Source organism: Electrona antarctica (assembly GCF_951216825.1).
Source record: "Electrona antarctica genome assembly, chromosome: 1".
Classification (NCBI taxonomy): Eukaryota; Metazoa; Chordata; class Actinopteri; order Myctophiformes; family Myctophidae; genus Electrona; species Electrona antarctica.
This window is the reverse complement of record NC_136806.1, coordinates 29405346-29430234: the sequence shown is the minus strand read 5'-3', so window position 1 is coordinate 29430234 and position 24889 is coordinate 29405346. Positions and strand designations below refer to the sequence as shown.

Below are 24889 nucleotides of genomic sequence, written 5' to 3'. Positions count from 1 at the left end.
CGGTGTTCGCTCCGGTGTCGAATTTTTAATTCGCGTCGCTAATTCGCCAGTGTGTAATGACCAGACTTAATATATTCGCGCCCCTGACTTCACACGGGTGTGATTTTTTGGTTGTGGTGACACCATGACGACTTTGGGGGACACAAATTAACTTTGTGTTTCTGAAGGGAATAAATTGAAGAAAATCATTCTTTGCACGCAATTGTTAGGAGCTGTCATCAAAGATAGAACCAACATCACAACAAGGTTGTGATCGTATCCACCATGGTGCATCCAGCATTGTCGAGGCCGGGTCTGGGAGTGATGGGTGGGACTAGGAGAAGTAGGAAGAAGGCTATGTCTTCTCTGTGGGGGCTCCTCACTGGCAGGTGAGTCTGTGGCAACAACAGAAATGTATGTGGGGAGGATTTAAAGGACCTAAAATTATATGAATCAAATTCAACTTTTTCCATTTATTTTGTGTTTTTGGGGCTCCCATATGTGTTTTCTATCCCCACAAATAACCAATTATGAACAATCAGGCTTTCATATCATATAGGTGCTTCAATGGAAATTGCTCTCAGGAACAGCTCAACTGATTTTGTCCTCATCGTGATGTCACCCTATGTATAATTCCTCCTCTTCTTCAGTCTTCAGTTCCAAATTTGCATTTCCACTTTGTTTACGATGTCCACCATTGTTGATTTTCCAAGCTGGCATGGAATGGAAACAAGCCTGGTTTTATCTAGCATCAGTATTATGACTCAAATATTAAATATCTGCATATCAGCACCCCCACCACCTCAGGACATTGTGGTACTGCAGCTAAAACTGCTTTCAAAGTCCAGAAATAAATGACAAGGACTGGTTATATCAGAGTGGTGATTGAGGCTCAAACCATTAGAAATAACTTTGAGGGACATAGACAATATGATATTAAATATCAAAAGCATTCATGTTATTTGCGCTTTAATTGGACCAACAACTTCATTGGGGTTAGAAATCACACCCGTGTGAAGTGAGGGGCGCTCTTATCATTACTCAGACACATGTGACGTAAATTCTCCATTCATTGTCAATGGGAATTGAATCTTTGTGTAGGACAAAAATAGCCGATTTTTTTTGGTACGGACAGACACGTAAACTAACAAAGCCAGTTGTAGGAGTGGTTTACACCACTCAAAAATAGGGGACAATAGAAAAGCAAAGTAAAATCACGATTCGAAGTGTTACATCGGTAGATCGACATAGCATTAACTCTCCCTATACCGCAACACGCCACAGTGTACTGTGTTGCTGTGCATTAGACCTTCATGAATATTCATGGCAGCTCTTGTTGAGCCGGCGCTGGCAGATTGGAATAGATATTCTTAGAGTCAATATGATGACACGCTACAGAGAGCAAAGCAGCAGCATCTCAGACAAGTTGGATTCTAATGAATCAGTTTGTTGGAGTTTTCACACTTTAGCCAACAATGTGGAAATTAGAAAGGGGGTGAAATCTCATTAAGTACCTTTGTGGCGTGCTGACATTTCATTTGCATCCTGCGAGACAAAGAAGACACATCTCTTCATTTCACACTTTGGCGTATCAATTTCCTCCTCATCCATAGCAGACAGGGGAGCTCAAAAAGGAAATAATGTATAACATTAATTTCCGCAGCATTGGCAAGTATGGCTTGGCGCTTTATAGCAGAGCGACAGTAGAGTGGATGCCATGACACGGGCCGTGTGACGGATGAGCCATGCAGCCCTGGATGCGACCAGGACACAACTTTATGAATCTCTCCTGTCACATAATTCTATGGCTCCAATAGGCCTATGTATCCAATGGAGAGCTTTATTTGTTCTAAACAGCAGAGAATGTGTTGCAATGTTTTCCTTCTTCTTACAGCAGTGCATTCTGTCATGTTTTAAATGCTTAAAGTACAGGTGTAATGATACATTATGCAACATTTTACAAATTAGAGCTGTAGCAATACACAGTGCAATGTTTTAAATGCTTATAAGTGCTTATGGAGGCACATTTACTCTAACCCCTAACCTAAACATAACCGCAAGCACGGAAGCAGCGCAAGCACAGGAGCAGCGCATGTTCGGACTAACTATGTGTGTGATTGGATGAGTGGATGTGGACGTGGAGCTGAGATGGCCCAATGGACGACCGCCAACAACTGCACTGATTTCCCTGACAGAACTCACTCTGCGCCTGTCTGTGACTTAATTACCCAACCCATTACAGTTGCTGGCAGCATGGGGCATCAATGCTGATGGTTTCACCAATGCCTGTGACTGATCCTTGATCTGGGTTTTAGATCCATCCCCTCCGTTAGGGCCCAGGAGGGGAACTGACAGCTTGTGATGAAGTGCCCTTGAGCAAGACACTGTGTACAGTACGTCCAAGTGCTCCTAATGACCAGGTTGGTGCCTTGAGTTGCCTCTGCCGTCAGTGTGTGAATGAAATTCACTTTGTAAAGCACTTTGGGTAAAGGTAGGAATGTAAGCCATTTATCAATAATGTACTACTTACCTTCACTAAATAGTACAAACATGTTCACAGTTAGGATTGGAAATCAAATCAGTTTATAATCGAAACTGTTATTGATATCAATAACAACAACATCAATATCTATCAATCAATATCAATAACACCGCCCTAGAAGTCAAACGAACAAAAGGAGTCAATTAAGCTCAGCTAGCAATTTTTACTCTTGCTTTTAGTGCAGATTTAGTATATATTTCAATAGGTAGAGTCTGAGTCGTTCCTTATTGAAGTGTGTACCTAAATAGGTGACAGGTAGAGGTAGTCTGTGTGGTACTATGGAAGTGATATAAATTACCTGGGCTCGGCCAACAATATAAAAAGCCACACTGTGTGTCTCATTGTGAGACGACTCTCCAGAGCTGGCAGATCGGGCATTGTGCGGTGAGCGAGAAAACCACTTTATTTGATCTCATTCTATGTGATATCATTGAATTGTGACTTACCGTGTATTTCTCTCTGCAACCCCTAGGCATCGGCGGGGCTTACATGGGCATGGAAATGAAAACGAGCGAGGAGCTCACAACAAGTTAATGGAAAAGGAGTGTGAAACCTAACCAAGTACACGGCTGAGTACAAATACTTACCGAATGATTTGATGATATGATTCAATTGCTGGACTAGAGCTAGCGCACTTACCTTTATGAACTGCCATTACCTAGGTTAACCTTTTACTTACCTGAAGTGATTTACGTTGATAACCTACCTGTGAAGATCCAAAACGACGACAGCCCCCTGAAAAGTAGAAATAGTCATTGATGAACTTTCTGTTGGCCCATTTACCATCTCGCTGCTTTCCCTGAAATTTGTATCTGAATCAGTCGCCACACTATTTCCTTGTATTGTTTTAATTTTGATCTGGCCTCCTTTTAACTCTAGAACACTAAACACGGGTGATTTCCACCCGGACAATTATATTTTTGCAATTTTGCTGATGTCTGAGGTCTTTCAGTACCTTCATGATGCTCAGTGACATCATTGTTTCCCTGTCCACATCCCTGGTTTTTTCTACAGGCAGGTGTCCGGGTGAATTTCACACGTGTTTAGTGATAGTGTGATAGAGAAAACATCCCATACACTCACAATCTCTCTCTCTAGGTCGTCCATCGTCGCTTCCAGTCATCCCGGTTCTCCATACATTGAACTTTATTGAGAGGATGGCCCCTTGAGATGCAGCATATCGTTTTAGAGGGGGTCCTATACATACATCTACAACATTACAGCAGTGCTGTACACAACAAGTACACAGTACTAAAGACACATAGGTACTATACATACAGTACAAATACACAGGACAAACACATACAGGTACAGTCAGCTTGCTCGTTTATATATGGAAATAATAGAGAAAACAGTACTATAACCTGTGTCAAAGTTAGAAGTATAAACATGTGAGCAAGCAGTATTAGAAGCATGAACAGGTTGTCTGGCCAGTTCGTTGGTACTTTGCGCTCCTGCATCATTCTTGAGTACATCCACGTATGTTAGCGTGGGGCGTCCTCGTGATCGGTGCCTGTGTGCTGGTTCCCAGAGCACCAGTTTGCTGGCTGGCAGTTCTTGATGCCTTTGGCAGTGTCCTGCTAGTCTCAATCTCCTGCGGCTGCTATTTTCTGGCTCACCCTTGGTATTCCCTCATACAGAGTCTTGTTAGTAACATGTACAGTCTTGCTGATGTTAAGTACTGCACACAGCATTCTGGTGTAGCACCCGTCAAGGGACTTCTGCGGGTTGGCTTCAGGGTCCAGCATTCACTGCCGTATAGGAGAATAGACTCCAATGTTGCGTAGAAGAAGGTGAGTTTGACTTAACAGGGGAGATTGGAGTTCCATACACTGCTCATGCCATTCAGGGCCCTCCATGCAAGTCCCTTCCTCACTTTCAGATCTTGCTCGGTTGAGTTGACCCATGAGCCCAGGTACTTGAAGTCCTTGACTTCCTTCAGTACAGTGTCTCCTGTTGTTGTGAGAGGTGGATGTTCTATGGATGTTATACTGTAGGTGATATCCTCAGTTTTCTTGGCATTTAGCCTAAGGCCAACATTGGAACACTCCAACTCCACTCTGTTCAGTAGTTCCTGAGCTTATTCCATGTTGTCGGAGTCGGAGAGCAGGCTGATGTCATCTGCATAGTCCAGGTCTGTCAGGACTACTTTGGGATGTCGTCCACTGATGGCTTTCCTGAGTGCATAGTCCAGGACTATGATGAAGAGAAAGGGGGCCGCTAGGGTGTCCCCCTGCATTACCCCGGCCCGGATATCTAACTCCTCGCTGTTGCCATCTGGGGTCACCACCTTGGACCTTGTTCCTGCATACAGTGGAGTCCCATTCCTTTTTGCCTCAGTCTCAAAAGGACATTTATCAGAACCCAGAGGTACCTCTGATAGACACACCCACAGACCCACCCCCAGATTCTCAGCCACACCCACAGGTTTATTTTAATGTGTGGAGTGGCCATTCAACCATCAGGTGGCTTCAAGCCATGATGAGCAGAGCTGCACTGAGTATAGCTTGCAATATGCAGTGGAGTGGTGGAAAAAGTATCACATTTTGTACTTGAGTAAAAGTATCAATACTGCAATATAGAAATACATTGAAATACATACTGTTACAAGTAACAGTCCGGTATTCAACATTTACTTGAGTAAAAGTACAAAATTATTGGTATCAAAGTGTACTTAAGAATGTCCCATTTCAAGTTTTCAAATGTATACAAATCTTTTGAAAATAGCAAATCTACAAGCTCATAATCTAGCACATCACGACGTATTGTGAGCTTGTAGATCGGCTATTTTCAAATAGTCTACTATACTGAGGAAGTGGTTAATGCATGTTTTTTTATAATAATCAAAATCACCAAAGTAACTAGTAACTAAAGTTTGCAAATAAATGTAGTGGCGTACAAATACAATATTTGCCTCTGAGATGTAGTGGTTTACCAAACCCATATAAGAGAGAATGTGCAAATGTGAATAAATGTTAATAAAATGTTCAATCAGACTGTGTGTGTATGTGTGTATTGTGTGGCATCTATTATCGTTTAATCTGAATTGTCTTGATGATTATTGATGAAATGTTTGCAATTAAACCCTTTTTGTATTTTAAAGTTTGCAAAGTAGAAGAAGCACAGTGCCACGCGCTGCGCCAAACTTATTACAATAAAGAAAAGCAAATATGCCTCTAACGCAGTGGCGGCCGGTCCATAGGGGGCGCTGGTGCGCCACACCACCATGCACAACCCCTGAATAAAACGTGAATAAGAATGACTGAGAAAAGTGAGAAACGAAATCTGCAGCCTGTAATTTATTTAAAATTATATTATATAATATAAGGAACCACTAACTAAAGGCAGTGATTAAAAGTTGTATTATGCTGCCATAATATTATTAAGACAATAGCAAGCCCCATGCATTAATGTGTCCTGTGCCTGGCCCCTGGCCATAGTGCTAAAAGCAGAATAACCAGTTCCATCTCCTCACTCAAATGGATGTATTTGTAGACAAAGGTCAATCTTTTGAAAACAGCAGATCTACATTTCCACAACTATATATCTATATATCTATATATATATATATATATATATATATATGAGATACTACGGTAAATTAAAATTAAAAGGTTGAGTATGGGTATATTGTTTCACTCCTTGACAGCAGCAATGACAATCCCTAAAACTGCAGTGCAAATTACTTAGCTGGAATGTATAGTTGCTGTGGCCTCTGTCCTACTGCCACCTACTGTCCATTTATTATATTACACAGTGGGTGAAAAAAACACACCCCTTAAGGCTAAACCCCACCCAACAGAGGTGTGGCTACCAGAGGTATTTTTTGGGCTGACTGACATTGATAGGTACCTACACATGTCAGCCCGGCAAAAAGGAATGGGACTCCACTGTACATGGTCTCTATTGCCCGGAGCGAGTTGGGAGGGACACCGTAGGCCTTAAGGCTCTTCACCATTGTGCCTCTGTGAATTGAGTCAAGCGCCTTTTTGAAGTCGATGAAGCAGAGTACAGCAGTCAAGTTATCCTTCTTCACCTCCTCGATCATTCTCCTTTGTGCCAAGATCTGTGCTACGGTAGTTCTCCCCTCTCTGAAGCCATTTTGGTTCTCCCTCAGGTGAGGGTCGATGGCATGCCATATCCTGTTTAGTATAATTTGGTTGTAAACCTTTGCATTGATACAAGTCAGGCTGATGCCTCGGTAGTTGTCTGGCTTTGAGAGGTCCCAGCTTTCGGCACTGGAATAATGTTAGACAGAGACCATATTTTCAGGCTGTTTGTTGTTCATTAGTGCCAGGTTCCAAAACTCCAGGATGAGGTCATCGAGGTCACAGTTCTTTATGACCTCTGGGGGTATGCCATCAGGCAGGCCCAGCAGTCTTGCCCTCCCTCACTGTGGATTTCGCCTTGGAAAGCTCACTGGTCGTGAAGGGACCATCTTCGACGGCACGTCCTCACGTCCTCCTCAACTCCATCCATTGCTGTACCCAGGAGCCTCCGGAAGTGGCCGAACCAGGTAGTCACCCTCTCCTCGGGGCTGTGTCCCTCCACCTGTCAATGGACCTTTTCATGTTTTAGGAATGGGTAAGAAAGAGTAGCTCATGTTGCCATGTATTGCTGTACTTTGGGTAAAATATACCCGTGTTTAGTGATGGTGTAAAAATATGTAGTGTTTGGGTTAATTTGTTAACCCAAACACTACATATCGGTGGCTGGCTGGCTGGTTATTTCCCCCCCCTGCTCTCTTGCGTGTGTAACTGTAAACCTTCCTCTCACTAACGGCTTTCAAAGTGCTGTGGTTTCACGGCCATTTGGACTAATTGGCCCAAATCATCGACTCTCATCACATCCCGCTAAGAAGACCCCCTGTTGTTTAGAAGACTGCCTTATCCTGCCATGCAAATTAACCCAGCCACCAGACTGAAAGCCCCCCACCATGCAGGCACACACACTCTCATGTGCATGCACACGGACGCACGGACACACGCACGCACACGCACACGCACGCGTGCACACCCACACACACACACACACACACACACACACACACACACACACACACACACACACACACACACACACACTCTCATGCCTCATTAACCCGCAGAGGGCACAGGAAATGGAACCTTTGACAAGATGTCAGGGAGCGACTAACGACCTAATCAAGGGTTTCGCCAGCGGCTAAAGGAGCATTAAAGGGACACTTCACCCTTTTTGCCAAAAAATATATATCAATGACGTTTATAAGATTTAGAACACTTTCCTGGCATTATTTTTTGTGTAATCTCTGGGTTTAGATATTTTAGATTAACGGGTGGCTCTGACGTCAGAGACACTCTTCCGTATTGCTACCGGACTACATTGTCTCCTCACACTGCAGCTATAGACCAGCCCCACGGACACTGTTCCACCTACCTACAACCTTCGTCGACTCCACCCCCACATGCGCATTTGTTATTGTGTTTGTGTCATGTTGCCGTCGTCAGCAGAGCAGCACCAGAGTATACAGAAAAAAACAACTCAGAGGAGACACGCTGTGTAGTGTTGCCACGAATCCCCCCCACAGGGCTGCCGAAACAATGTGTACCAGTAACTTCACAATTACAACGCAGCTTTGGACGCACATATAGACAGATGTCTGGAAACAGACAAAATGTTTTTATAATCGTCATGGGGGCCCGATCCGATTATTTTCGTTTCACACTAAACCCAAGCGTTTAGGTTCTAAACACTTACTTGTAACACTTTTTAAACGTGTCACAGTGTTAAGATTATAAACAGAAGAGCATGTTTAAATGCCATGATTGCAGGCTAGTCCTGTCCGCCTCGGCAGGTTCTGTAGAACTGTCACTGGGACGGCGGAAGGTTTCAACGGCAGGCTGGCGTGTAGCCAGCCTAAATGCATGCATACAGTACTGTATGCATGCATACCCATACCTGGTAGGTGAAAACAAGCACCCAGATTAGCATTTCAATGCCTGATCTGCATGTGTACAAGGGACAGGCAACGCGGTCCACCCCCCACCCCGTCATTCTAATGCACTGGCTTTTAGAGAACATTCTTGTGGAAGTAAAAAGAAAAAAAAACGTACTGCATTACTGTGTCCTTTTACATTGTAAGATGCAACCAATGTTATTTGTCAAGGGTTCCCAACCGTCCCGTAAAATACGGGATCGTACCGTATTTGGCAACTAAAAGACCTGTCCCGTAATGAACCGATAAGGGACGCACTTAATCCCGTATTTTGGGCTCGTGGAAAAATGATGCGCGTTATGGGGATTCTCAGTCACTCGCTCCCATGCAGTAATAAGAAGGGGCAGCCGACTGAGCTATAGGAACAGGAAAGCAAGACACTGAAACCTGGTGTCTGGAAGGGCGCTAGGCTCAGCTCATTGGTCAGTACTCTTCATAGGCATGCAGCAGAGCCAATCACTATGCAGTATCGTATCTTAGCAACTATTTCACCACGCTCCGGTCCACAACATTGAAAAAACAAATGGATGCTGTTGACAGCCAAAAATCTTATCTACCTCAGAGTCAGAAAGTTCTAGTAGTGAGATATAACTAAAAAAGAAGAAAAACTAAGTGCAGAGCTGAGTGGGAAAAAGATTCGGTGGATTTTTATGAAACAAAAGCTTTGCAGTTTGAAAGTGGATATTCAAGCTTTCCCTACAGCTGCAATGTTGGTGAGTTTAATGTTGTTTAATACAAGCAGATGCAAATTGGATGAATGGGGAGTTAATGGATGGTTTATGGCAAGTCACTTCATATCATTATAATAAATCTAGAGTTGGGGGGGGGATTCGTGGCAACATAGCGCGTCTCTCTGGTGCTGCTCTGCTGACAACGGCGACATGACACAAACACAATAACAAATGCGCATGTGGGGGTGCGGTCAACGAAGGTTGTAGGTGGAACAAATCGCAGTGTCCGTGACGGCTGTGTTTTGGGGCTGGTCTAGCTGCATTGTGAGGAGACAACTGTAGTCCGGAAGTGAAGTAGAACAGTGTCTCTGACGTCAGAGCCACCCGTTAATTAAAATATCTAAACCCAGAGATTACACAAAAAATAACGCCAGGAAAGTGTTCTAAATCTTATAAACGTCATTGATATATATGTTTTGGCAAAAAGGGTGAAGTGTCCCTTTAAGCAAACGCCACAGGCGCCCCGCTCAAGGTCATTGAGCGGGGCGCTATAGTGCGCGATTCTTCATCATTGTTGAGGATTTGAAAAAAGGTGAAAATCAAGGAAAAGCGAAAGGATATAGTCCATGGTGTCGGAGGGCATACTATAGTATGTCGTTTTTCACGATTTCGGAGGATTTGAAAAAAGGTGAAAATCGCGGAAAAGCTTAAGGCTATAGTCCATGGTCTCGGAGGGCATACTATAGTATGTCGTTTTTCACGATTTCGGAGGATTTGAAAAAAAGGTGAAAATCGCAGAAAAGCGAAAGGCTATAATCCATGGTCACGGACTGCATACTGGTCAAGGTCATTTATACTGGTCAAGGTCATTTATACTGGTGAAGGTAATTTATACTTGTCAAGGTCATTTATGCTGGTCAAGGTCATTTACTAGTCTTATGAAGGTCATTTATACTGATCAAGGTCATTGATATTGCTCAAGGTCATTGAGCGGGGCGCTATAGTGCGCGATTCTTCATCATTGTTGAGGATTTGAAAAAAGGTGAAAATCAAGGAAAAGCGAAAGGATATAGTCCATGGTGTCGGAGGGCATACTATAGTATGTCGTTTTTCACGATTTCGGAGGATTTGAAAAAAGGTGAAAATCGCGGAAAAGCTTAAGGCTATATATAGTCCATGGTCTCGGAGGGCATACTATAGTAGGGTATGTCGTTTTTTACGATTTCGGAGGATTTGAAAAAGGTGAAAATCGCGGAAAAGCGAAAGGCTATAGTCCATTGTCTCGGAGGGCATACTATAGTATGTCGTTTTTCACGATTTCGGAGGATTTGAAAAAAAGGTGAAACTCGCGGAAAAGTGAAAAGGCTATAGTCCATGGTCTCGGAGGGCATACTATAGTATGTCGTTTTTCACGATTTCGGAGGATTGTTGTTGTTTTAAAAATCACACCTGTTTGAAGTGAGTTGCGCTAATATATTAAAGTCTAACTCATGTTGATTAGGTGATGTAATGGTGATGTACAGTGCCAACACAAACATTAAATGCCATTAACAATAGAGACAATATCACGTAATGAGTTATAAAATGACATAAGTTTTCCCTTCATTGTCAATGGTGTTTATTAAACAAACATTGAACTAAACAAACATTAAACATATATAGGAGGGGCTAGCACCCCTCAAAAATGTAATTGACAATGAAGGGAAGACTTACATCATATTGTCCCTCATTACGTCATATTGTCTCTTTATTGTTAATGGAATTTAATGTTTGTGTTGGCACCGTTTTCTTTTCTTTTTTTTTCATGGGCGCACTTTTCCCATGAGCTTCCCCTGTGTAACTGGTCTCCACTCAACACACACCAACTATTAGGTTAAGTAAATTTTATTTAAAGAGAATTGAATGTAAATTAATGGTAATTGCGCTTCACGGGCAATTATTATGCACACTTGTGGGCCTCTGTTAGCGCATGTATCCAGGGCTAATATCTCTATTTTGTTTGTGGAATTTTGCAACATCAGGGGTCTCTTTCTTTATGTTTATTTGTTTCAAACCATACAATAAAAAATCAGAATAAAACTATAGATAATAAATAAATAATCCAACTATCTCAATAAACAATACATCATGAATGTGTTCAAAAAGGACCAGGACAAAGCTATAATATCCTACCCCTTCATCCATTCAGTTTTATTATTATAAAACACAAATAATTTAAACATACACTAATACTTCAACACAACATGCAGTAGCCTCAGAAACCTTCATCAGCATCAACAGTTTCAATTTCCCTTCTCAGTGCTGTACTTCTTGAAAATGCTTTTCTTATATTATTATCTTATATAGTTTAAAATGTGGCATATTGCTTTGTTTTATCTTTTCCTGAAGTTCACTCGTCAGAGTAACCCGGCAGACTGAAATTCATTCATATACATGTTTGAGTAGTGCAGACAAAGGCTGCTCTTCCTTCCTAGGTCACAGCCGGTTTGAATCAATGCACTGAAAGGGACAAAATCATGTTTAATCAGATCATTGGATTGTCTCAGTAGCTACATTCTGTACGCTGATCACGGCTACTGTTTTGACAGTGACGAGGTGCGTTGTCTGACAATACTAACCCTTACTACCCTTACTAATAGCTTCCCATATTTTCACATCGGAAGCCATTTGAGCACACTTAGCCTGTGCCAAAGTACCTCTGTCCAAAATGAGTTGGAGCCACGGGATGCACCTCTGTGGTCAGAATGGTTATGTCTGGGAATGCCTGGATGATAGACTTGGCTCCCCGTGGAGTGGAGAAGAGACTAAGGAGGATGATATGTCTGGGTTGGACGCCATGTTCTGTCAGCACTCTGACAGCCTCGGTCACAGTGTTCCCTGTGCTAATGATTGGGTACATGAGCAGCACCTTCCTTCTGTACACGTCTGGGGGGAACTTGGCGTAGTAGACCTTAGCCCTCTGGGTCTCCTCGTCGGTCTGAATGAGAATCTTTCCGATGCGGATCGAGCGGCAGCAGTCTCTAAGACCCTGCTCCATGGCCTCACCGCTCCTCATGATGCTGACCCCGCAATTTCCCCTCTCAAACTGGACACCTTCGTACCGGTGCCCTGTGGGCGTGGTGACAGTGCACCCCGAATAGGGGAGCTGATTCAGCCCCTCTTCGACCGCCAGCCTGATCAGTCGCTCGGCACAAAACACAAAATCCCCTCTGCTGGTCATCTTGTCCCGGATTATTGTCTGTAATTCCCGGATCTGGTCGTTGAGCGGGAGCAGTTTTACTTGAGGCCCCAAAGGCTCTTGGATCACCTCAGGCTGTGTGCTCCGGACGCCACCTGGTTCGGCACTATACGCCACCGCCGCAGCCGGTGAGCAGAACCGAACCTGCATCATTGGTTGTACCTGGCAACTGTTGCCCTTCAAGCTTTGACTGGGACAAAGCATCCTGGGGGGTATCAGTGTGGTCAAGACAAAATGAATGCTAGGCTGTATTTATTTAGCTTGTGTTCAATGCAGTCTTGTGAAATGTAAGAATGCCTTTGTTTAACATTGCTTAATGACATTGCATTATCTGAGAATTAATTTAAAGAACAACTTGGTTGTGATGACATTGTGATGTCATTGCATGATGAAGCCATTAGTAGAATGCCAATGACACTACTTCTTGTTGCTTTATTCATCCTTCATCTTCATATTAACATCACTAACATGAGCGAATATGTCACAGATGTGACATGTCAGTTCTAATTCAGACGTGTTACACCACAAACATAACATGCCCATATATGGAGACCTCTTGAAACTGGATTTTCAGGCCCGAAAAGTGTCCTGAAATAAATCATTTAAAAAATATTTAAAAATAGAAAAAGTGCCCTTCTGGGCACAGGTCTCCACCAGGAGGATAGGAGAGTGTGTGTGTGTGTGTGTGTGTGTGTGTGTGTGTGTGTGTGTGTGTGTGTGTGTGTGTGTGTGTGTGTGTGTGTGTGTGTGTGTGTGTGTGTGACGCAACTTGGCCTGTTGTAGCGCCACCATGAGGCTGATTTGAAAACTATCAAGTAGCATTTCTTCCTCAGCCTAGTAGTGGGAATAGGCATGCACAGTTTCACCGCAATCGGATGCTGCGTTGAGGAGTTGTGGCGATTTGTACAAAACGGGCTACTCCTGAAATTTTTAGAAGCCAATCGTAGCCAATCAGGATGGATAATTATGAGAAATCAAACAAATCACATGATCACATGACTATGGAGAGCATGTGTACCGATTTGCGTGAAATTTGGATAAAATCTGAAGGAGTAATATTAGAAAATGTGTTTTACATATGTCGGTCTCCTGGTGGCGCTATAAAGAGCAGATGTGAAAAATTCCAGGCAAAGGTTTTTCCTTGACCTCTAGGGAGTGTGCATACATGGTTTTACACAGATCGGTGCAGTTATAGGTAAAAACACAAATCGGCCAGTTATAGCGCCACCATGAGGCTGAGTTGAAAATATTCAGGTGGCATTTCTTCCTCGGCCTAGTGGGAATGTGCGTGCAAGATTTCACGGAAATCACACGATGTGTTCATGATTTGCCAATCGTAGCCAATCAGAATGGAGTCTGAAAAATCTGAAAGACCCGTTTCGTTGAATGGCTCTAGAGAGACTGCGTACCAATTTGCGTAATGTTTGGACAAAATCTGTAGGTGTACTGTCAAAACATTTGTTTTGCACAAAGCGACCTCCTGGTGGCGCTATAACAGGCCAATGTGAAAACTTTGGAGCAGAGGTTCAGCTCTGGCATCCAGGGAGTGTGTGTGCAGAGTATGGCTGCGATCAAGCCAACGGTGCCAGAGATTAGCTGTTCACAGACGGACGGACACACGGACGGACGGACACACGGACACACGGACGGACGGACACACGGACGGACGGACGGAGTGCAAAACATACTCTCTCCCCATGCCTTCGGCCTGGTGGAGACAAATATAACATGTGTGAAGGCTGCTACGTGGCCTGAACATGAAGTAGCATGATCAGCTCTTTCTGGCTTGGGGTTCTCGTGTCAAGGGAAAACCCATATCTGAGATCAGTCTTTTTGTGGAAGCCATAGAGTTGGCCTATGGCAAGACGGGAGTGCAGCCTCCAGAACAGTGTCAGAATCAGAATCAATCTTTATTGTCACATCACATTACAAGTAACATGGGTGAAATTATTGGTTGTGCAGGCTCATCATTGCAGTTAAAAGATAAAGAGAAAAACATCATGACTAATCTGGCGGCGGTGGCTCAGGGGTAGAGTGGCTGGATGGTAACCGCAAGGTTGCCAGTTCGAACCCAGACTCCTCCAAAGTTAGTGTCGAAGTGTCCTTGAGCAAGACACTGAACACCTAATTGCTCCTGATGTGCTGGTTGGTGCCTTGCATGGTTTCCGCTGCCATCAGTGTATGAATGTGTGTGTGATTGTTTGAATGTAATGCACAATCTATGTAAAGCGCTATATAAATTAACCATTTACCATTTTGGTAATGGAATGGAATGTTCTAGTGTTTTAGTCGACTAAATCTACAGTTGATTTAGTAGACTAAAATGTATTTTGGCGGCAATATATATTTGATGCCGTCGTTATGACTGATTTTACACTTGCTGAAAAGAGCGTGTCGCACTGCGACGCATTGTTATTGTAAATTGTCAGCATGCAACCACGTGTAAAATGATTTGTCTTTTACTTATACTGGATCTCTTGTCCACTAGTCCCTTCCTAACATTTTAGACTACTTTCAATATATTTAGTCGTGGTTGTAGTCATCATAGCTTAGTTTTCATTTAGTTTCCATTTGCCGGAGATTAGCTGGTAACGGACGGACGGACGGACACACGGACGGAGGGCAAAACATACTCTCTCTCCATACCTTCGGCTGGTGGAGACAACAGTTTAAACTTTGTAGGTTGATAATGGTACCCCAACTTTCAGCAGCTGTCACAATTTTCCCTAGGGAAAATGTGTTTCAATCTCTGTGAGATGTGTTACTAGACTCCTTTACAAACACACTGGTAAAGACATCTGTAAGGAAAGTATTCCCAGATTGGACATTTTTGAGCGGTGCACACTGCTCCAATAACCGTCTGTGTGTATGTATGTCTGTTTGGTTAGAGTACAACCCATTGTCCCTGCAGTAAATTGGGGTCACTTGGGCCATTCACACTGAGCAGTCAGCTGATTGGGGTCACATTCGGGTGTCACACACACGCACGCAGTCACGCAGCCACCCACGCAGCCAGCCAGCCAGCCACCCACACCCACACACACACACACACACACACACACACACACACACACACACAAAACTGCCTAATAATGACGAACACAACAACAAGTCTATTGACAAAATCTGACTATTCCTCCAATCAGGTATATTGAAATACATATTTGTTCTCTCCTATCATCTAATACATTGACTGCCATGCATGGGCATTGGGCATATATCTACGCCCCCTGGTGTTTTCAGTTATTACGCTAGAGGGCACTCTCCCCAAGCTATGAATGATGCTTTGACTCCATGCCCATCCACTCGAATGATAAAGGAGTTATTAAAATGCTTCTCTCTGTCGTTATTCCCTTTCTGATTTATTGTCTCACATTGCTCAGCCAATCAGCTGATCACATTCCGTGCTCATACGGACAGACATACACAGTGGCTCAATAACACTGGCACTAAAGAAGGTAAATAATGACTTCATACTTGGCAGTTAATGTTTAAGCTTGTATTTGTTGTTTGAATAAATAAATGAAAAAAATAAATCTAACTGACCAGATATCAAATTACAATTATCTTCTTTACAATCCATTAGGAAAAAGTTAGGACCAAACATCACATAAAAACTCAAAACAAAACAAAACAAAACAAAACAAAACAAAACAAAACAAAACAAAACAAAACAAAACAAAACAAAACAAAACATTTGCATAGATTCTAAATAGCCTGGGGACTAGACACGGATCTGCCTGGTGCAAAGGCTCTGTTCCATTTAGTGTAGCACATTGGTTCTCAATTTCTTTTCAAGGACCCCATAACTCTGAGAATGTACAAATGGAACCAAATACGGATTAATTTGGTTTCATTTGAACACTCTCAGAGTTACACACCCGTAAGGGGGGTTATTTGGAACCCCCTGAAGGAAACATTAGGGAACTTTTCCAACAAAGGAACGTTGGTTCTAGTACTGGTTCTGTTCTAGATTCTTAATTGGAACCTTGGTGCTTTCACGGAAAGTAAATTTTTTGTCCATTTTTTGGTTCAGTTCCGAACGAACTTTTAGGATTCTGAACCAATTCATTTTCAGTGGAAACACTGAACTGGTTCAATATTAGGCGGGAAAAAATAATCAAACCGGCTCAAACCCGGTGGAAAAGGAGCCATGGAGTCCCACTGGTGTAGCAGCGTTGCCAGTGAGCCAAATTAACACGAACAATATCATCACTCTGACTGTTTGACCAGAAAGGAACAGAGCTTTCACTACTATTGCTGGTAAGACCTGTCATGGAAATAAGGGAGAGGCCACATTTCTTTCCAATATGGGGCAGCGGATAATATTGTAAGTGGTGTACATTTAACTCTCATGTTTAAACTACATACAGCTACAAGCAGCAAATTCTTTGCGCGAGGGATAGACTATTTCATGGTGCAAAGTAGAGACTGACACGGGAGTGGATTTTCACTCCTGTCCCATCGCACTCCTGCAGAAAAAATCCTGTCCTGTCCCAATCCTGGGCCAGAGTAAAAAACAAAATCCCATCCTGTCCCACTCCTGTAGAATGACTCCTGATCCCATCCCGCTCCCACTCGAAATTACTCCCGCTCCCATCCCGCTCCTGTTTTTTTTTCCATTAGGAAAAGTTATTCTATCTATCCATCTATCCATCTATCTATCTATCTCTTCCTGCTTCTCAAGACAGATAGCCTACCAATAAAAAAAATAAAAATAAAGTGGGCAATGGTGGATTTAACTTTGACTACCAAATACAGTATATCCATATTAATATTATAATATTAAAACAAAACCAAGAACAGTTCTGACTGTTGACAAGTGCTTTGTCAATTGTTGAGATATATAATAGCCAATAAAAACATAATATAAATAATTTTAGTAATAAACGTAATACAGATCTTCTCTTATGGGGGTCCCTGGCATCTTTTCAAATGGGGGTCCGCAGGCTAATAAATGTTGATTTAGGGGTCCTTGACATGAAAATGTTTTGGAACCACTGGTGTATGGGACTCGTTTGGGAGAAAGAAAGGAGACGATGTATTGTAGAACATTCGCTCAGCCTCAGACAGCTGTTCAGGGAGCCAAGCAAGTGCCAACAGTAACAGCGTTAGCATGTAGCTAACGTAGCATCACAATTGCAAGTTGCAACTGCCAGGGGAAACAAATGCATCAGGATGATCTGGCTATAAATAATCGATTATAATCACATCACCGGCGCGATGCAGAATCATGCACGGCCGCACTGCGATGTCTTCATATTAAACTTTATGAAACGTCCACTGGATTGCATGAAGGAAGTTCATCCTCTCCCAGTTGGAGCGGAGCCTGGAAGCATTAGCACTGCTGGGGTATGTAGTTCGCAAGTCAAAAGAGTGTTGGCTCACTGAAAGATGACTACAACAAAGATGGGCGCTTCTGTTCTTTTGGTTGGCAGCGCGACCAGTTGAAAATGTCATTCACGCTCCTGCACGCTCCTGTTGACTTTCATTCCCGTCCCGTCCCGATCACGGGATTAATACAAATATTAATCCCATCCCGCGGGAATCCTGCGGGAATCCCGTGACCCGCGGGAGTCCCGACAAAATGTCAGTCTCTAGTGCAAAGTTGACAAGAAATGCACTACCCAATAACCTGACTCTTGTCAACCTACCGTCCCTCCCTCTTTAAAATATAACAAATAAAGACAAAACCCATAAACAAATAATGAATTGCATTTTATAGCACTTTTCCAAGTGCTCAAAGCACTTTACAACACATTCATCCATACATTGGGAGGTGAAGCGGCGAACAGTCAATGCCAGCGTCCTCACTTCCCGCATTCACACACCAATGGTGGCAAGCTCACACCGACCGACTCATTGGAGGCAATGTAGGGTTCAGTGTCTTGCCCAGGGACACTTCGACATGTGGACAGGAGGAGCCGGGATTCGAACCGCCGACCGAGGGATCATTGGATGACCTGCTCTACCTCCTGAGCCACAGCCGCCCAAACATTTAAAATAAAATAATAGTTAAGTCATCAGCCAATCCCTGATTGGGCAATCGATGCCACCAACATACGGGGCCAATCCAATTGGCCGAGGGGGCCACGACATGCGCAGCAAGCTGTGAACTTGCACTCTGATTGGCCGAGAGACGCCACCAAAAATACACAATCCCTGATTGACCGAGGTAGTCACCGACATACGCAGCCATAAACAGTACTTGCGCTCTGCTCGCGCAAGTAAAGAGGATTTGTTTTTTTGGTGTTCCTTTTTGACAAAGCAATGCAATGATGTAGATCTCGGTGAGCTACATAGAGACAGTGCGAGTCCCATGTCAATGTTGGACTTCATGTGGCCAGCCATCCATGACGTCCGTGTATGTATCTATTATGACTCCAAAATATAGGGAAAGGCCCAAGGCAAATCGGAGCCCCATTGACTTACATTATAAGCATTACATTATAAGCATTGGCCTACTGGCAGTGTCCATACAATGGTTGACAGTGATCAATTCAACAGTTTGCAAGATTAGCCCCAGGCAGACAGAGCCCAGTCTTTCCTACTGAGCCCAGACCTTTTGGGTGTTTTTTTTCTCAATGGATGGGTCACATCCTTTCTCGGCCATCTTCACCTCCTGGCCAGGCTTTCCGCCGGCCTGGGGCCGGCTGTGCCGGTAGCTGAAGTTCCGGTGCTGGCGGGGCTCTCGGTTCTGGTCGTCCTCGACACCCTGGTTGACGTTTCCGTCCTCTGGGTCCCGGGCCGGCCTGAGAGGGGCTGGGCCCCTTGGTCTGGCGTTTGGACGGAAGCCCCTGTGGTAGTTCTGCCTCATTGGTTGGTCTGGAACTCTCTGAATCTCGTCACCTTCACCTACCTCAGTAATCTCTCCCAGTGCGTTGGTGTACGGGTGCCGACGACTGTGCTGTTGTTGCGGCATGTCTCCCTCCTCTGGGGTTCTGTCTGCACCCTCACGGCTGTTGTTGTGACCTCTGACTTTCCTGTCGGCTGCATACTTGCTCCCTTGTACCGGAACACCTCCTGGACCCGTGACGTTGGCTGCCTCTGCTCCCTTGTCCCCCTCAACCACATCAAATTCCACAATCTCTCCGTCTCCGACGCTGCGAAGGTATTTCCTTGGATTATTCTTTTTTATGTCCGTCTGGTGCACAAAAACATCCTCTTTTGTGTCATTCCTGTTGATGAAACCGAATCCGTTCTTGACATTAAACCACTTCACTGTTCCATAAACATTTGACGCGATGAGCTTCTTGTTCCCCGCGGAAGGTGCATCTGACGGGTGCAGTGGGTTCCCCGCTTCAGCAGAAAGTGGCTGCATGTCGACCTTGCTGCTCATGCTTAATGGTTGGTAAATGGCTTGTGTGGGTGGTGCCTCACTTTTAGGTGTCCTGCTGCTTGACGGTAACCTGGCCTCTGAAGGCGGTGGTGGGAGGGCTGTAGTATAGTTTTTCCTCTACCCACTCAATATAAACCTGTTCCTGTCTCACTACCGATGTCTAAAGACATTTACAATGCCTGCAGCACCTTATTGTCAGCTGCTCTGACATCACATACAGCACAAACCGTTGCCATGCATGCTCGACAACGCCGATTTGTCATTCTTATCTGCATACGTTTGTATTTTTGAGGGGCCAATGCATGGCTTTTGAAGATTATGTCATATGGCAGTCAAGTCTATTTTTAATGTTTGTTTAGAGCATTTATGACGTAAATCCGCCAACTAGTCTATGGACTTTAAGGATATTACAATTTTGTTTAGAGCACTTAGGGTCAGCCAAGTCTATGAAATGTAATGTTTGTTTAGATAACTTTAGGTGCCAACCAAGTCTATGGATGTTAATGTTTGTTTAGAGCACTTATGGTGTAAATCATTTGCCAGCAAAGTCTGTGATACAATACGATACAACTTTATTGTCAGCTTGCACTGAAATTTGTTTTACGTCCATGACGTCACCGTTCAAGATACAGACAAGACAGACACAATACATTACAAAAAGATTGTGTGTGTACGTGTGTGCGTCAATTTAACAAAGGTGCAGGCGATCAGAAATCAGCAGAGAGTGATCGACCTTTGCGCTATTGTATGCCGTATTGAACTGGACTCGGACTCGGACCCAGACTTTATTTCCTCCCTGGAAATAAAAATGTCTGGGTTTCCGAGGCTAGTGTGTGCAAGACCCACATGTCATTCGCTGATGTGACAGTCAGCTGACCAATTGGACGGGGTATTTAAGCTCACTAGTCTGCATGCTTCTTCCTGCCTTCCTTCTGCTTAATGTTATACTGCTTAATGTTATACTATTATAATCTGAGGCCCTCATTTATCAACCGTGCGTACGCCAAAATATGGGTGTACGCCGAAATTACCGCAATTTTCGGCATTTACGATTTGCGCCAACGTTTGAATTTGAACTTGAGCCAAGACAAAAACCACGTCTGGTCGGGAGCTGTCGTACGCTTTGTCCTCACCTGTTTTTCTGTCGTAGAACAGCGGAGCAGCATTGTTTGACCAGCTGAGAGGCTGTCACAGGCATCGAAACATATGTATTCACTCCTAAAATGTTTATATAAAACTGTACAGGTATGTATATGGGCTAAATGTAAAAAAGAAAAAAAAGTAAAGGAATACATCAACGATGTGTCTTTGTGTCATATGAAATTTGTAGGAGATTTCCAACTTTACAAGCAAGCAATTAAAATCGCGCATTTAAAAACAATGTTGCAAGTTAGATGCGTAAGCCATTTAAACAGTGTTTTGCATGATGAGCGCATACATGCGAGGATTTGGGCTGTCTGTGCTGAAATATTTCCATGACGGGACGTTGGAGAGTGCAGCGCTGCAGCTGCGGAGAGTCCCAACTTGGGTAGCCTACTGTAGCCGAATCTACAGCAGGCCGATGTCTTTCTGGAGTTACAGTAGCCTATGTGCAATCTCCTCCTCGTTTAATAAACCCGACGCGTCGCTCGAATGCAAAATGTGCCGTGCCAGCGCAAGTGGGAACGCATCGGAGATAGTATAGGCTAAGCCAGCCTGCAGCCCACCACCACTGTCCAGTGCCACATGAGGCTACGGTTTTGGCTGCAATATTCATATAATTGACAGTTGACAGCAAGGCAATTTAAATTGTCGAACGTGCATGGTCAATTGGTCACGGTGTCACGGACGGACCACAGTGATAGAGAGAGACAGACAGGACAGGAGATGCACCTTGCAAAACAGCAGCGTGTGTGCACGCCTATTTGTTATATAATTCATGGTTCACAGGTTCAGGTTTTCGTTCACTAATATATCTTGTTGATATTAAATGAATAAAGACTTTAATAATTTAATATACAACTAACAACACAGTGACAGTTGCTTGCAAATTGCGATATGTGCGTGCGTGCGTGCGGGGGGGGGGGGGGGTGAGGCGGGGGGGGGGGGGTGAGGCGGGCAGCAAGGGAAGCGAAGCGAGAGGAGAAACAGACAGGGTAGTCCTACAGCTTTATTTAATTCATGCAGGTTTATTTATTTAAGATACAACAAGTTGCGTGTGCGTGCGTGCGTCTGTGTGTGTGTATGGGAGGGGGCAGCAAGGCAACTTAGGCAAGCGAGCGAAACTTTTTTTCCCCTGTAACCATGGTTTCCAGGTCGTATTGCAGTTGTTCATGTCGCAAAAACGAGGGCGAGGCTTGATTTCATAGGGCGTGCCAGATTGATTTCAGCCGTCACATTTATCACTGCTAGGAATGAAATTAGGAAGGATCAGCTGTCTGCGATCACTTTATAAATGCCGACCCGACGTGGGTGTACTACGAATCCTACACTCGAATTTGGGGCAGAATTTACACTCAATTGATAAATGAGGGCCTTAGTGTTTTGCCAATTATGTGGGGACCCACTTGCAATACCAAGCTCGCACCCCACCAGTGGACCCCAACCCACAGGTTGAGAATCAATGCTCTACTGTCCCCTCTTGTGGATTTGAGCCAATAAGCCGTGAGAGAAAAAAAGTGCGCTCTGATTGGTTCACAGAGTGGAAGTGGCTCTGGGCCTTGTGTTCTTTATTTCTGCAGCCCCATTCAGACCACATAGTTAGGGAAAATTAGCTTAAGTTGTAGCAAATCTGTAAAGAAAATGCTTACCACTAGCTTTCTTCACAGATGTGTTCATAAAGGTGTCTACTATCACAGAAAATGTTGTTCCAAGCCAACTCCCTTGGGAAACGTTGTGGGAGCCAATCAAAGTTGGGGTACCCGGAGGGCCTAGGATACATGCAGGACAATGTCAAATTGCTCGAGATACACAGGGGAAGAGGAAACAGGGTAGGCCAAGAAACACCTGGAGACGTTCCACTCTCCAGGACGTAAAGGACATTGGAACCTTTACCCTATAATCCTAACCTCACAAAAATGATAAACCTAACCTTAATACTACTCAAATTTGCCATGCATCTTTTGAGGAGCCTCTGGCTTTTGAAATTACGTTATAGGGCAGCCAAGCCATATGGACTTTTAAAGCAGAAATAACATGCGTTTTTAATATTTAATATCATATTGTCCCTCAAAAATTATTTAAAGATGGAGTGCCACAATTTTTGTATTTTTCCAGTTTTTCATGTGTCTATGAGGTGACAGTACTTCATTAGACACCCTGGAGTCGTTTGTATGTGCAATGGTGTATTAACTTTGTATTTAGGGTTTCTTCCTGGAGGCTGAACCCTTGACAGTCCAACGGGCCAATTAAATAAACAGTAATATAGTGACATCACATTATCAGCCCCTCCCCTAACCCCTACCCCTTTATCATACAGCTACAGCTGTGGGTGCGGCTTCAGTTCAGGTGGATCACCACCCATCACCACCCACCAGGCAAACCAGGCATACTTAATGAACTGGTGGGCGTGTCCACATAAAAGCATGATTTTAACAAATACTGTACACTTTTTGGAACAAGTTCTTCCTCCTTATATTATAATAATACCTGATGATCATGTTTTAGGGTGGAAGAAATCGTGGCACTCCATCTTTAATATTTGAGTCATTATAATACTGACGCTAGATAATACCAGGCTTGTTTTAATTCCATGCCAGCTTGGAAAATCAACAAGGGTGGACATTGTAAACAAAGTGGAAATGCAAATGTGGAACTGAAGACTGAAGAAGAGGAGGAATTATACAAAGTAGGGTGACATTGATGACATCATGATGAGGACAAAATCAGTTGAGCTGTTCCTGAGAGCAATTTCCACTAAAGCACCGATATGATATGAAAGCCTGACTGTTCAAAATTGGTTATTTGTGGGGATAGAAAACACATATGGGAGCCCCAAAAACACAAAATATATATATTATATATTTTTGGTTATTGGTCCTTTAAAGACCCAGTGAAATGAAAAATATGTTTTTTCACCTTTTAGACCACATTCGTGGTCATCATATGGGCATACCTAACAATGGATGCCAAAAAATGGGAACATTTATTTTTATATAAAAAGTCCATAAAATCGAATTTTAATTACTTCCTGAAAACGAAAACGTACTGCATGATGACGTGTCGAGGTCCACATCAATAAAAGCCAATAAAAATGAAGCTCACCTGTTTTTATTCCCATTGCTGCATCATCCTCCAAACACAGCTGGTTTTGATTACAAACTACTCCGTTTTTAATCTCATTCAAGATGACATCCAGTCCAGACAGTGTATTACTCGGTTTAAACTTAATCATCACGCTAAAATATGTATCTGAAAACTTTATTGGGTAGAAATAAGCCACATAGCAGTAAACTGGTAGAGCTGGCCGACTGTCTGATTTGTACAAACAGCATGCGTCCTGCGTGTAGCATACTAGCTAACGTCCTAGCTACTGTCCCATCGCCTTCAGAGCCAGCTGAAACTTCAAAATAAAATGCCCAAATTAACCATTTTCACCCCGTCCTTAATGTTTGCATTCATGTCTCGTTTAGTGGCAGCGAATATGGCTGTATGTGAATAGAACTTTTATTATTACTGTACAGCCAAGGGTACTGCAAAATGTATTTTTGTGACTTTTATTTAAAAGCATCAGGAGTGGGATTTTGATCCCATGAAACTTGAGACTGTGTCTAATGCTAATCTCAAGCAACTAAACTGGCAAATAGTGGTTTGTGGGATTAATTTGAATGTGGAATATTGGTAGGAAGGGCCTGAAGGGGGCGGGCTCGTTCTTGCATTCAACCAATCGCCAAGAAGTATTACGAATGGGGCTGTAGTTACATATCATGTGTCTGCACTGGACACTTTACCGTGCGATCTGTTTTTCACCAGCAGTCCCCGAGTCAGGGTAAAACAACCCCATGTGTTTCTACGGTTCATAGGCCTATTGACCATTTGCAGACCGCGGCCATCTTGCCATCAGAGCATTTGGAAGCACTCTTTTTCAGTAAAGCAATGTCCTGCTGCCTCCTGCATTATGTGCAAATTCAAAACAGGGCAGTTGACTTGAGTGATATCTAATGAGCAC

The 24889-nt window shown here is 43.5% G+C and overlaps 2 protein-coding genes across 2 annotated transcripts; both read right to left on the bottom strand.

Annotated features, from left to right (window-relative positions):
• Window positions 1–11843: 11843 nt before the first annotated feature.
• On the bottom strand, window positions 11844–12554 carry LOC306919965 (uracil phosphoribosyltransferase homolog; the record flags this gene model as incomplete). Its single annotated transcript, XM_079496544.1, has 1 exon — window positions 11844–12554. The coding sequence occupies one exon, from the start codon at window positions 12552–12554 to the stop codon at window positions 11844–11846; it is 711 nt and encodes a 236-aa protein (XP_079352670.1).
• Window positions 12555–18951: 6397 nt separating this feature from the next.
• Window positions 18952–19743, bottom strand: LOC306919954 (Y-box-binding protein 1-like; the record flags this gene model as incomplete). Its single annotated transcript, XM_079496533.1, has 1 exon — window positions 18952–19743. One exon carries the CDS (start codon window positions 19741–19743, stop codon window positions 18952–18954), a length of 792 nt encoding a protein of 263 aa, XP_079352659.1.
• Between the last annotated feature and the right edge of the window lie 5146 nt (window positions 19744–24889).